Source organism: Lagenorhynchus albirostris, chromosome X, assembly GCF_949774975.1.
Source record: "Lagenorhynchus albirostris chromosome X, mLagAlb1.1, whole genome shotgun sequence".
Taxonomy (NCBI): Eukaryota; Metazoa; Chordata; class Mammalia; order Artiodactyla; family Delphinidae; genus Lagenorhynchus; species Lagenorhynchus albirostris.
Window position 1 is genome coordinate 38,707,845 of NC_083116.1, and position 13,525 is coordinate 38,721,369.

The 13,525-nt window shown below is 35.6% G+C and overlaps 1 protein-coding gene and 1 non-coding gene across 2 annotated transcripts in view; both read right to left on the minus strand.

Moving 5' to 3' along the window:
* Positions 1-1,632: 1,632 nt before the first annotated feature.
* Positions 1,633-13,525, minus strand: part of DNAAF6 (dynein axonemal assembly factor 6) — a 33,968-nt gene continuing 22,075 nt past the window's right edge. Inside the window, exons 5-6 of the mRNA XM_060138573.1 lie at positions 6,487-6,572; positions 1,633-1,762 (exon numbers count right to left, since the gene is read on the minus strand). Of these exons, the coding sequence (XP_059994556.1) occupies positions 1,633-1,762; positions 6,487-6,572 (216 nt within the window). The remainder of the gene's footprint in view (positions 1,763-6,486; positions 6,573-13,525) is intronic.
* TRNAK-UUU (transfer RNA lysine (anticodon UUU)) lies at positions 2,880-2,952 on the minus strand. The gene has a single exon. It is a non-coding gene; the product is annotated as a tRNA-Lys (tRNA).

A 13,525-nucleotide genomic window follows, 5' to 3' on the forward strand; every position in this document is an offset into this window, starting at 1 on the left:
TAGCTTAAAAAAACAAAACAGCAACGATAACAAAGTTGTTACTTCTGAGGCCAAGGACAGTGAAGTAGGATGATTTGAAGATGGGTATAAATTACTGGATCACATTTCATTGTCCTGAAGCTCTGTTTCATTATATAATTGATACAGTACAACATAACCAAAGCCCAATTCAAGTTGCCCTGGATATGCTCTATCTTCTCTTCCAGGGACAACTTGTACACATACAGTCAGCTTGAGTAATAATGGTCTTTGTAATTAGGGCCACTACATAGAAAGAAGAGATACATTTTCCACTGACTCACTGTTGCTCTCTAGAGAAGAAAAACATTGGCTACTGCTTAGGCTTACTCCAGAGTTTAAAGTTTAGGGTATAGTCTTAAATTCTTAAAATACAGCCTTTTAAAAAGATGTTAAGAAAGCAAAGTAGGACACTCTTAATTCTGTGACACCATGGACTTAAATTCACAGACACTAACTTCTTTTCAGTTAATCCCACCCTCAGAAGAAAGTCATGGTGGTAATTTCAAAGTCAAATTCTCTACAAGAGCTTGGTGTTTTAACATAACCACTTTTTCCAAAATCTCAGTCTTTTCCTTCTATTTGATCTACTCATAAACTAGATGCTTCATAGTTATCTGCATAATTAAACCTAGACAATATCTGCTTGAGTATTTAGTCCCTTAATTGTTCACATCTTTCCGCTGTTCATCTCTTTTCAAACTTTACTCCCAGGTAATCCAGAGTTCTACAATGATGTGTGAAACCAAGTCAAGTTATTCATAAATAATTCTAAAGTAAACTTATGCAATACAGTACAGAAGAGGCAGGGTACAAATTCAAACATAAGTATGTCCAATTACGATATACGAAATGAGAGAGAACGGGATTTGTAAATGCGCCACACTTTTCTTTATATTCCTTTTAAATGTCAAGAAATTCAATTAATATAAACACAGTACTCATAAAGGCATTGTTAATAATTATTAGTGCACAAAAGGAAAATATTTTTAACTTAAATAGATCCAAACACTGAGAACAGGACTGAGGAAGCCAAATAACACTGTGTGCTCAAGAGTATTTCTTATTCAAGTAAACATGTTGTTAGTATGGCACATCAAACTATTTATAATCCTCTGTTATTTGTATATTCCAGAACAATAGTGAGAGCCTAAACAGAGAACACTCGAAATCATTTGATTAAATCAACAAAAAGGAAACTAAATAAACTTTTCTGGTGACAGTAATGACCAATTGCTATGCACCTGACTGTATCATGGTATAATCAATTGGCTTAAGTTCTTCAAACTACTGAAATAAGTGGACCAACGATTTCATGGTCATATTTCAGTTATTTAGCTGACCATGTAGTAATCTAATTCGTTAGCCTGTAAATTCTATCCAGCTATCACTATAAAAATGGAATAGCTTATTAGTATGAGAAAACAGCATTTCCTACTAGATTAATAGAAATGACTGTAAATGATGAGAATAGTATTAGAATTGAATTTAGGCCCTGCCTGAAATATGTCAGAATAATAAAGAGAAGATAGAAAACATTAACCAATTTTTTCAAAGTTTTTTGAATTTTTTATCAGTGGTATTTTACCACTTTTCCTCCTTATTCATGTTGTTTCAGAAGAAATTAATAAAATCCAACTCTCGTTTCATAGTCATGGTGACCTCGAGAGTCTCAGTTTCAGCGATATAGAAAGCTTTGGCACTGTTGCATTCCACAGGATAGGGAAGGGTTAACAACAGCTTCCTAAAAAACAAAACAAAATAAAAACCTAGAATCAGTGATATCAAGACAATGGGAAGCAATATATATCACCACAATGTTAGGAACCAAAAAACTATTTAGTATACCATTTTTTTGGCCTTAAAAATCCAACCAGTGGTTTTGACCACCCCTCTTTTTTTCTAAATTGACCTCATTTTGCATTATATACACATAGTCTCAGGCTATGTTTATTGGCATAGAAATAGAACCATTGCAACTTTAAGTTGGCTGGATAGATCTATTGCCAGTCATACTTATGTGTAGATGGAATGTGGCTGCCTGATAGAAACCTGAAAATTGGAATGGTTCTAAATAATTCTGCTAACACAACTGAGTCTCTACTACTACATTAGGTGTAGTGATTGAAATTCAGGCCTGGAATGATTTCAATACCAGATCAATGAAAGTGCTTTTCTCTGCCTGCTTCTGTTCTTTCTACTATACATTGGCAAAAATTTCCTGTGAGAGATTGCTGAGTGTAGTTTGCAGTTTATGGCTCAGCTGCTGGATAATTGTATGCTTTAGATGCATGGTTGGGATGAGACATCCATAATTCTGTCATAGTGGTATGAATCTGAATTATGCATAGGGTCGGCACATGCTGGTATCTGAAGAAAATTAAATACATGAAACACTTGTTACCTCACATTCTCAGTAGAGAAGGCTTGAGTATCTCTATAAAAAGTGGGCAGAAAAGCTCTTTTAGAAGGTATAAGGTCCAAATCAGTATAGGAAATGTGGTAATTTTTAGGGGTACTTATTGAATACTTGTACAAAGAACTAGTATTTGAAAATAAAGCCCTTGAAAATCAATTGCTTCTTTGCTCATTTGCAAAGACCTAAGTTCAGGAAACTGGGCTCATTAAAAGTATTTATCACACATCTCTGGAACCTATAGGAGGAATTTTCTGTTACTCTTGTTCCATTCCAGATATCTGGGGTAGGAGAAACAACTCTCTCCACTTGAAGTAATGAAATCGCGATGTTTCTTAATATACCCTGTAATATTTGGCATCTCAAAAAAAATGGGTGCAAAAACCATTGAGTCCTTTTTTTTTTTTTTTTTTTTGGCCATGCTGCACAGCTTGCAGGATCTTAGTTCCCTGACCAAGGATCGAACCTGGGCCCACGGCAGTAAAAGCACCAAGTCCTAACCACTGGACCACCAGGGAATTCCCGAGAGTCCATCTTTTTAAAGTTGTTTACAATATAGGTTGTACTAGAGTTAGATTTGCTTTATCCCTTATTCTACAAATGATAGTATATTCACTTTTAAAAGAAAGCAAAGCTCAGTGGTGGTAGCTTCATTGCACTAAAAGACACCTAAAATCAGTTGAAGAAGGAGTTCCAATGATAATGTGCACTTCTCTATCCAGAGAGAAATAAATTCAAAAGAGACAGTGGCCATTGGAATGGTCCATCTATCCCTGCATTTTTGTCTAGTCCTTAGTAGTACAGCTTCCCATACTAAAATTTTGAGTAGAAACTGTGCAACTTATTTAGGCTCTTAGAAGAAGGAAAATACTGTGTGATATCTGAAGTGAGAGTTATATTTTAAACAATATAAAATTCTACTAATACTTAATCATATACAATTCATTGAAGAACAGGACTGTATTTTATTTCGGTGTCCCCCCAGTGTCTAGCAGACTTCATAAATGTTTGTTGACTGAATGAATAAACGAATGAAAAGCAAACAGGTCACCACAAAATGATATTTGAATAACTGGTATAAATTAGTACTATAATAAAATATGAATGAACATTTGAATCCAATCCCTCTGCCTCTACTTTGAAAATATATTTGCCTTTTAAGAAGCTACAGTTTAGTCACTGATCAAATGTTTATCCAGTGTTAATTTTCATTAGAAATTATTTAAATGCAAACAATAATATATGAAAGTAAAACCCCAAAATTATCTGTACAGTGAACTCTATAGACTCACATGTTTACATTTATATTAGAGAATTCAAGTTGATTTTTCTTTTTTTTTTTTTTTGCGGTACGCGGGCCTCTCACTGTTGTGGCCTCTCCCGCCGCGGAGCACAGGCTCTGGACGCGCAGGCTCAGCAGCCATGGCTCACGGGCCCAGCCGCTCCACTGCATGTGGGATCTTCCCGGACCGGGGCACGAACCCGTGTCCCCTGCATCAGCAGGCGGACTCTCAGCCACTGCGCCACCAGGGAAGCCCCAAGTTGATGTTTCTTGCAAGAGATTTAAATAAAGGACAACCTTGTTCTGTACATATTCACATAATGCACTTTTTATTTTATGTAGTTAATAAATTATTTGATTTACATATCTGGGATAAAAAAAGGACATGGCCTTTTTAATGTTTCCTATTGGAGACATAACTATTTTCAAAGAAAGTGCAGAAATAGCTACAGTTCACTATTCCATTTAGAAAATATTTTTTTAGGTGTTTACGTCTTTGAATATCAGCCAACTCTCAATCTATTGGGTTGGCCAAAAATTTCGTTCGAGTTTTCTTGGAAGACATATGGAAAAACCCGAAATAACGTTTTGGCCAATGCAATAAATCAAAGGAGCACCGCAAAGGTGAGATAATCTAAAGCAACACACAACCAAAAATTAACTCATATTTGTCTTCAGAGTGTGTTTTTATTATCACATTCAAGGAATTCATTTATGATATTCTTGGAATTCATCTTAAAAACTAATGAAACCCCATATGAAGATAAAGTCAGGAGATTCTGAGACATTATACAATTTCCCCTATCTTTCTTCCTTTCTATCTACTCCATGTTGGGAATCTACATACCAAAACAACGTTGTAAAAAATGAAGAATTCAGCAAACTGTTTTATTTCTTTTCGATCTACAATGCTAAAATTCTGTTTTATTTATAATTTTAATGCAGTTGACTATCAATAGACTGATATTACTAGTCAATTCAGTTAAAATAAATTCACTTGTTTTGCCTTATAGATACATTAGCAGAATGTCCGCTCTTATCTTTCTTGGAGCCGGTAAGCATAGTGTTACAGGTGTCAAAGTTAGAAACTAAAGAAAGTAGATGTGCATATCAATAAACTAAAAAACAAGACACATTTCCAATAATACAATTTCAGGTAATAGCATGGCTCCAAAGCATGTTCAAGTGTTTAGGAAAAGTGATAAAAACTTTAATTCTATCTTCTGTCTTCTATCTTAATTAATGAATCTTTTTCTTAAGAGACAGTACCTTCATGCACTGAGCATTTAATGTATAAGTACTGTAAGATCCAAATGACCTAGTGCAGCCTACATTCTATGTGGAAAAATATCTCTGTGTGAGTCTTTCATTTAGTGAGCTCTGATAAATATCTGGAATGACAGCGTAGCCAGAGCAGCTGCCTAAAGATGGATGGAGACAGTGAGAACTGCTAGGGAACGGAAATTAACTCCATAGTGTGTAGATATGTGTGTGCTTTTAACAAGTGCACAAATATCATGAAAAATTTGACTGTTCATTTAACCAACTTTCCTTGCAAAGTTTGTGTGGAAGAGTAAATGCGTGTATAACATGTAATGGAAAAAAATTACAATACTCCTTGAAGTGAATGGTAGGAATAGGGAATGTAATTTTTATAATATGAGACTTTTTTTGAGTGAATACATTTTTGAAATCATATTAAGTAATGAGAAAATATTTGATATGTATTCATCTGTAGATCATTTGGGGTTAAATGCATCTACTGTAGAAATCAAGGTTAAGCTATGCATTTTACGTTGGGTTGTTTACACACAGAAGTCTTTTGTACCAGAGATTTAATTTTGTTATTTTCTTGAAGCCCTACAATCAACAAAGGACAATTGTAGGTACTGATAATGGAAGGAAGAGAATGTGTTAGGAGCTGACTGCTCCCCGCACCCAGTTTGAAATGTCTATGAGTTACAAAGAATCACTGCACTCAGCCAAAGTGTGCTCACTGCTATACATCCAGATGAAAAGTGAACAAAGCAGTGAGATATTTAGACATTTTATCTAGCACCTGCCAGGTTCTATAGATTCCCTCCTTATAGAGTTAGTTTTGAGAGACAGGGCTGATTTATCCAGGTTTCAAGATAAACATTTTTATCAGAATTTTACCGTATACATTGTGTTCGGGGAACATGATTTGAACTTGTATAATAACAAGACTACTTTGAAAATATCAAATGTTTAGTTGAATTATTCCATTATCATCTGCATTATTTTTAAATGTATTCATGCAACTTGAGGATCTAGTGATAAATTAGCTGTTAGAACTTTTGTTTTAAGCAATTGATAAGACTTTTTATTGATTTTTAGATGAATATAATCAAATTTAACCTTAGAGCCCCACAGTATCCAATATGCTTAAAGATTGCTTCTTTCATGCCATCACTGTACCAGAAAGCCACATGCAAGACTTACAACTTAAGAGATTTTCACCTCTAGCTATTTTTCCTGACAGATAAGCAAACTGTATCTGAATGTCAAGGACTATGTCATGGTGGTATCAACCTAATCCAAATGTATGCATGTAAAGTAGGAAAAAATCTAGGTATTTACAAATATATGTTTATATTACCTAGATCAAACATCTGAATGACTGACTTTTTCACTTTTCTTCAGACTTTAGGAATGATACAAAATAATTACATACACTTTTATAAAGGATATTGACTAAAGGTTCATTAATATTATAATATTCATTATTCTAGTTCTAAGTTTTACTCACTTATTAGGAGTACGGAGGTCAAGGGTCATTTCCTGAACGTTGAGTTCAATTTCAGAAGTGATCGTATTTGGCAGTTTAATTTTAATCTGAAAGAGAAAATGAAAAATACTGTTGTCTTGAGGAACAGTTAATTTGAAGAGTGCAGTAAAAGACAGGGGAATGAGAAGTAATACTTATTTAATGCCGACTATGTGCCAGACTATGCTCTTTCCTCGTAACAATCTTGAGAAGCAGTGATTATTACCCCCATTTTACAGATGGAGAAACCAAGATACAGAAAAGTTTAGTGAGTGACCCAAGGCAACTGTCTGTAATTTGACTAAGATCTATCTGCCTCCAAAACTATTATAGAAACACTTTGGTTACATGCCTGTACATTCACTGCTTGAAGGTGTATACTAGTGCACCTGCTAGAGTTGGGGACCTTCAACTACTTTTATATCACTGGGTACTTTGTATAAAAAGTGGTTAGTTCTCATGTTGGGTGTGGGTTGGTGATGCCATGTTATAGTCTCCTGGTATAAACTCCCATACACATTTCCTGGAGAAATGTAGGGGTCCAGAAAAGTTGTTAACAGAACAAAAGAGAAATAACAATATGACCCCTACACAAAAATGGGACTATTTATTGATTTAGTAAGATTTCACTTAAAACTGTCTCATCTCAATTATGAGCTAGAAGACTTGAAATCTTGGATATCTGGTGAGTTCAGAGCTGGAATAGCAAGCATAAAAGCAACAGGTTATAAAGGAAATACATATCAAATAAGTAGTGGGAAAAATTAGAATTCCTTATAAGAAGCTTAAAATAGGCAATAGTGTTTTTGTGATATAAAGTATGTGAATAAATACATGTCTGTGAGTTATATTTTACTTTATTAAACTGTATATAAGCAAACATTTGTAAATAGAGCTCTACAGGTCCTACTATCTAAATATATCCTTTAGTTAATATTTTCATTAAACAAAGAATTACCTCCTAATTTATATTTTGAAAATTCATATCTTCTTAATTAGAGATGCTTTGAATGAGAGAAATAGAACATTTCTCAAAGAGGTAGTTATAGGGGCTCTACCTCAAATTAAATGAGCAGTCTACTGGACAAGAAAGACCTATTCTTACTTCAATAACATTCAGATCTGATAGTCAGGTTGAGATGTTCTTTAGTTGCAGGATGACTCATTTCACCTGGACTAAGAAGTACAAATATTTGCTTCTTTAGTTTGAAATGTTTATCTCTTTCAAGGTAAAAAATTATTTCCCCAGGGTCGAAATGACATTTGAGTAAGGAAAAAAAAATTATGACAAGTGAAATTTAGATACAACTTTTGGGTAGAACTTCAAAGTGGTTCTTAAAATTGTTTGCAACTCTAGTTAAGAGTAATTCAGAAACAACTCATTAATTTTTCCTCTTGAGGAAATTAAAATTGTGTACTAAAATGGTTTCAGAGGAGGGACAGGAGAAGGAACAAATTAAGTTCCTTAATGATACACATTAATATCTCATAAGGTAGAAGATTCAATGAAGAGTCAACAGAGAAACTCCTCCTGAAACATGAATCAGACTTCTTCAGAAATACTTTTATTGAATACCTGGAAAATAGACATTGTTATTATTGACTTCGAACTGACTGTACCCAAGACCTAACTTGTCCAGTATTAGTAAATACAGTATGTCACTGACCAAACAAAGGGATTGATGTTCCTCTCTTTACATAGGAGGCAAACTGAATTCATTTCAAAGAAAAATTATTTTAATAGGTAAACTAATGAAAATAGCTAAAAATGTCATTGGGAAACTTTCAACCTTTTGGGAGCTCAACCTTTGGAGTCAAACTTGGGCTTGAATTCTGGTTCTGTCACATATTATTGCTTATTAGTTATCTATTGTTGTATAACGAAAACCAATTATACTTCCTCCCCCCCTTAATTTAATGGCTCAAAACAACAATAAACTTTTATTATCTTACACATTTTTCATAGGTTAGGAATTCAGGAGTGGCTTAGCTAGGTAGTTCTGGCTTAGTTAGGGTCTATCATGAGGTTGTGGTTAAAATACTGGCTGAGCTGCAGACATCTGAAGGCTTTACTGGGGCTAGAGAATTTGCATCCAAGGTGGCTCACTCACATGGCTGTTGGCAAGAGGGCTCAGTGTTAGGGGAACCACTGACCAAAACCACCCACCCTGGCCAGGCCCGACAGTAACCACTTGCATGAGTTATCTTACAACAGGAGGTCCTGGTAAGGAATGCGGAACTAACAAGCTACTACCAACCGAAGAATTCGGGAAAGGTTAAAAGGAGACGTCAGTCCATATGTCCTACCAACCTCCCAGAATCCTCCTCGCTGGAATCCATCTTGGCTGAGCCATGCGCACACCAGCAAGAAGGACCCTGAGTCAGAGTGACTGGCCAGAGACAACCCGGAAACTAACCCCATTACCATAAAACCTGAGGCTGAGAGCCATGTGGCAGAGCAGTTCTCCTGGGTTCCCTTACCCTGCTGCTCGCCACCCAGGTGCCCCTCCCCAATAAAGTCTCTTGCTTTGTCAGCACGTGTGTCTCCTTGGACAATTCATTTCTGAGTGTTAGACAAGAGCCCACTCTCGGGCCCTGGAAGGGGTCCCCCTTCCTGCAACATCTGTTCTTCACCACATGGACTTCTCCATAGGACTTAGGGCCCTGAGTGTCCTTACGACACAACAGCTGTCTTCTCCCCAGAGTGAATGATCCAAAAGTGTGAGACAGAAACCATGCCTTTTTAAAAAATGTAGCCTCAGAAATTATACACTTTCATTTCTGTAATATCCTATTGGTTATACAGGTCAGCCCCATTCGATGTGAGAGGGGACTACACAAAGGGATGAATATCAGGAGGTGAGAATCATTGCGGACCATCTCAAAGCCTGGCTACCACCATACCCAACACTAACTTCAATTTACACTTCTGCCTTCCGGCCTTATGAATAAAAAGTAACAGGAAAAGAGTCCACTAATTTAAAGTTTGTGAGATCCCTTTTTCCCATGTTCAGCCTGTCTTCGGGCAAGTAGTTGAAACTACTCCTTTAGTCTCTATAGGAATTCACTTTGGGGCTTTCCTAGAAATGGGTAAATGTAGGTCAAATTACTTACAAATTATTTTTCATTGTCATTCATTTATTCTCCTCTATGTGTTGTAAAAGAGCTGGCTTAATATGCCAAAACCTTTGGGGTGGGGTCATTAATGTGAGATTGTCATTTTGAGTTTTAAATTTCCTCTTTATTGTCTTGTTCTTATGCTAAATTTATATGACAAGGTGGTTCTTAAAATCTATAAGTGATTAATACAGGCTCCTCAGGTCCTCTGATGAGTGTCTTTGATCATATTTTAAGTTGTTTGAAAATTGAAATGAGAAGGCCAAACAGCAAGTGTTTGTTGGAGATCAACCATTTTAGGCTTCCTCCTGAACTGTCATTTCCTGAATGCCAGAACAAAAGAATAAGTGATACATACCTTATATATATAACTTGACCAGTCTATGCTACCTACTGAAATTTTAGTGAAGCTTAAGATATACAGAAAAATTTGGCCTGTCGCTTTGGAAGATAGTCTTACTTTACAGGTTCTAGATATTGTAAAAATATTTTCATTTGACAGAAATACAGCAACTACCTCCAATATACTTGATTTTTAGCAAAGAAATTAAGACTATATGAGTTTCCATTTGAAACATAACATTAGGAAACTTTGATTAACAGAAAAAGTTTGGGTAGGACCCATTCTGAATTGCTTCAGTGATTTAATTTCCCATTGTTTTACTATGGAAACGCATGTGAGATATTTTTTCCATTGCAGCCATAATAAATATTTTATAAAAACTCTCAGGAACAATGATAATCTATAGGAAAGTGAAAAAATGTAAAGGTGATGGACCCCCTACTTTGAAATTGTATAAGTATTTACCTCTGGAGAATAAAAATATAGAGGTATGTGTTCTCCAAAACTAGGACACAAAACCAACAGATATCTTTTAATATTAATGGATACATTTTCTATAAAGTTACCATGGTGAAACATTCCAGTACTATATGGCCATGTCTGTTTCATAAGATCATGGAGCATGACTCCTCTCCTCTCACAGGAGTCAAGAGTAAGTTTAGTTTAGATTTGCGTTTCTCTAATGATTAGTGATGTTGAGCATCCTTTCATGTGTTTGTTGGAAATCTGTACATTTTCTTTGGAGAAATGTCTATTTAGGTCTTCTGCCCATTTTTGGATTAGGTTGTTTGTTTTTTTGTTATTGAGCTGCATGAGCTGCTTATAGATTTTGGAGATTAATCCTTTGTCAGTTGCTTCATTTGCAAATATTTTCTCCCATTCTGAGGGTTGTCTTTTGGTCTTGTTTATGGTTTCCTTTGCTGTGCAAAAGCTTTGAAGTTTCATTAGGTCCCATTTGTTTATTTTTGTTTTTATTTCCATTCCTCTAGGAGGTGGGTCAAAAAGGATCTTGCTGTGATTTATGTCATAGAGTGTTCTGCCTATGTTTTCCTCTAAGAGTTTGATAGTTTCTGGCCTTACATTTAGGTCTTTAATCCATTTTGAGCTATTTTTGTGTATGGTGTTAGGGAGTGATCTAATCTCATACTTTTACATGTACCGGTCTAGTTTTACCAGCACCACTTACTGAAGAGGCTGTCCTTTCTCCACTGTACTTTCCTGCCTCCTTTATCAAAAATAAGGTGACCATATGTGCGTGTGTTTACCTCTGGGCTTTCTATCCTGTTCCATTGATCTATCTTTCTGTTTTTGTGCCAGTACCATACTGTCTTGATGACTGTAGCTTTGTAGTATAGTCTGAAGTCTGGGAGCCTGATTCCTCCAGCTCCGTTTTTCGTTCTCAAGATTGCTTTGGCTATTCAGGGTCTTTTGTGTTTCCATACAAATTGTGAAATGTTTTGTTCTAGTTCTGTGAAAAATGCCACTGGTAGTTTGATAGGGATTGCATTGAATCGGTAGATTGCTTTGGGTAGTAGAGTCATTTTCACAATGTTGATTCTTCCAATCCAAGAACATGGTATATCTCTCCATCTGTTTGTATCATCTTTAATTTCTTTCATCAGTGTCTTATAATTTTCTGCATACAGGTCTTTTGTCTCCTTAGGTAGGTTTATCCCTAGATATTTTATTCTTTTTGTTGCAATGGTAAATGGGAGTGTTTTCTTGATTTCACTTTCAGATTTTTCATCATTAGTGTATAGGAATGCAAGAGATTTCTGTGCATTAATTTTGTATCCTGCTATTTTACCAAATTCATTCATTAGCTCTAGTAGTTTTCTAGTAGCATCTTTAGGATTCTCTATGTATAGTATCATGTCATCTGCAAACAGTGACAACTTTACTTCTTTTCCGATTTGGATTCCTTTTACTTCCTTTTCTTCTCTGATGGCTTCACAGGTGAATTCTATTATACATTTAGAGAAGAGCTAACACCTATCCTTCTCAAACTCTTCCAAAATATAGCAGAGGGAGGAACACTCCCAAACTCATTCTACGAGGCCACCATCACCCTGATAACAAAACCAGACAAGGATGTGACAAAGAAAGAAAACTACAGGCCAATATCACTGATGAACATAGATGCAAAAACCCTCAACAAAATCCTAGCAAAGAGTATCCAACAGCACATTAAAAGGATCATACACCATGATCAAGTGGGGTTTATTCCAGGAATGCAAGGATTCTTCAATATATGCAAATCAATCAACGTGATACACCGTATTAACAAATTGAAGGAGAAAAACCATATGATCATCTCAATAGATGCAGAGAAAGCTTTCGACAAAATTCAACACCCATTTATGATAAAAACCCTGCAGAAAGTAGGCATAGAGGGAACTTTCCTCAACATAATAAAGGCCATATATGACAAACCCACAGCCAACATTGTCCTCAATGGTGAAAAACTGAAAGCATTTCCACTAAGATCAGGAACAAGACAAGGTTGCCCACTCTCACCACTCTTATTCAACACAGTTTTGGAAGTTTTAGCCACAGTAATGAATGGATTCTTGTCATCAACTGAAAAGCATTCTTAAGTCTCTCCTATCCTAAAAAAAAAAATCCCTAAACCGGGCCTCCTCTTCAACAAACCATCTCCTCTCTCTCCTCCCTTTCACTGCTAAACTTTCTCAAAGAACAATCTGTATTTGCTGCCTTCTCTTCCTCAATTCCTATCCACTTCTCAGCTTTCTGCAACCCAGTGTTGGCCCCTACCATGTCTCTGAAGCTGCTCTCTTCCAAAAATCGCCAATGTCTTCTAAACTGATGAATCTAAAAATTTCTTCTGCATCCTAATCCTGCTTTACTTTTCTACAGTGGGAGATACTGTTATAGCTTTCTCCATCTCTGCATATCCTTCTGAGTTCCTCTTCCTTTATCCATCCCTCAAATATTTGTGTTTTCTATGGTCAACCTGTGAATCTGCTTGCATAGGTTCAGAAGTTTCTGCCAGTTCTGGTTCAAGGATTCTGGACCATATAATTAAAATATTTGATTAAACCTCCTCAAAATGACATAATCAGAATGTAAAATTACTGATTTTGTTACCAAGTAATATGTATAAGATATCTTTCACCCTTATTTAATACCTGACCTTAAGCCCATCTCAAACACCCTGTCCCTCTCTCTTACCTCTCTGTCTTTCTCAATGTCTATCTGTGCATCTATCTATCTCTATCTCTCTCATTTTCGGGGACTTTTATTTTCAACTCTACTAATTTTGGTATTATTTAAATTTTTAAATATATATAAATTCCATCATCAGAAATATATTAAGTCTATACAATTAGATTAGCTTTTAAGGGAGGTATTCATCCCCCTACCATCGTTATGGAAAAATATTATGATATTAACTATAAATGTATCTATATTACTGAAAGAACTATAAGAAATTTAATTGAAGGTTTACTGTGCTGCCTGGAGCTGATAATAAGGAATTGTATTACAGCTGAAATATCCTTCTCCCTGACACACAGTCTGATAAATAACCAGTCAGGTAAG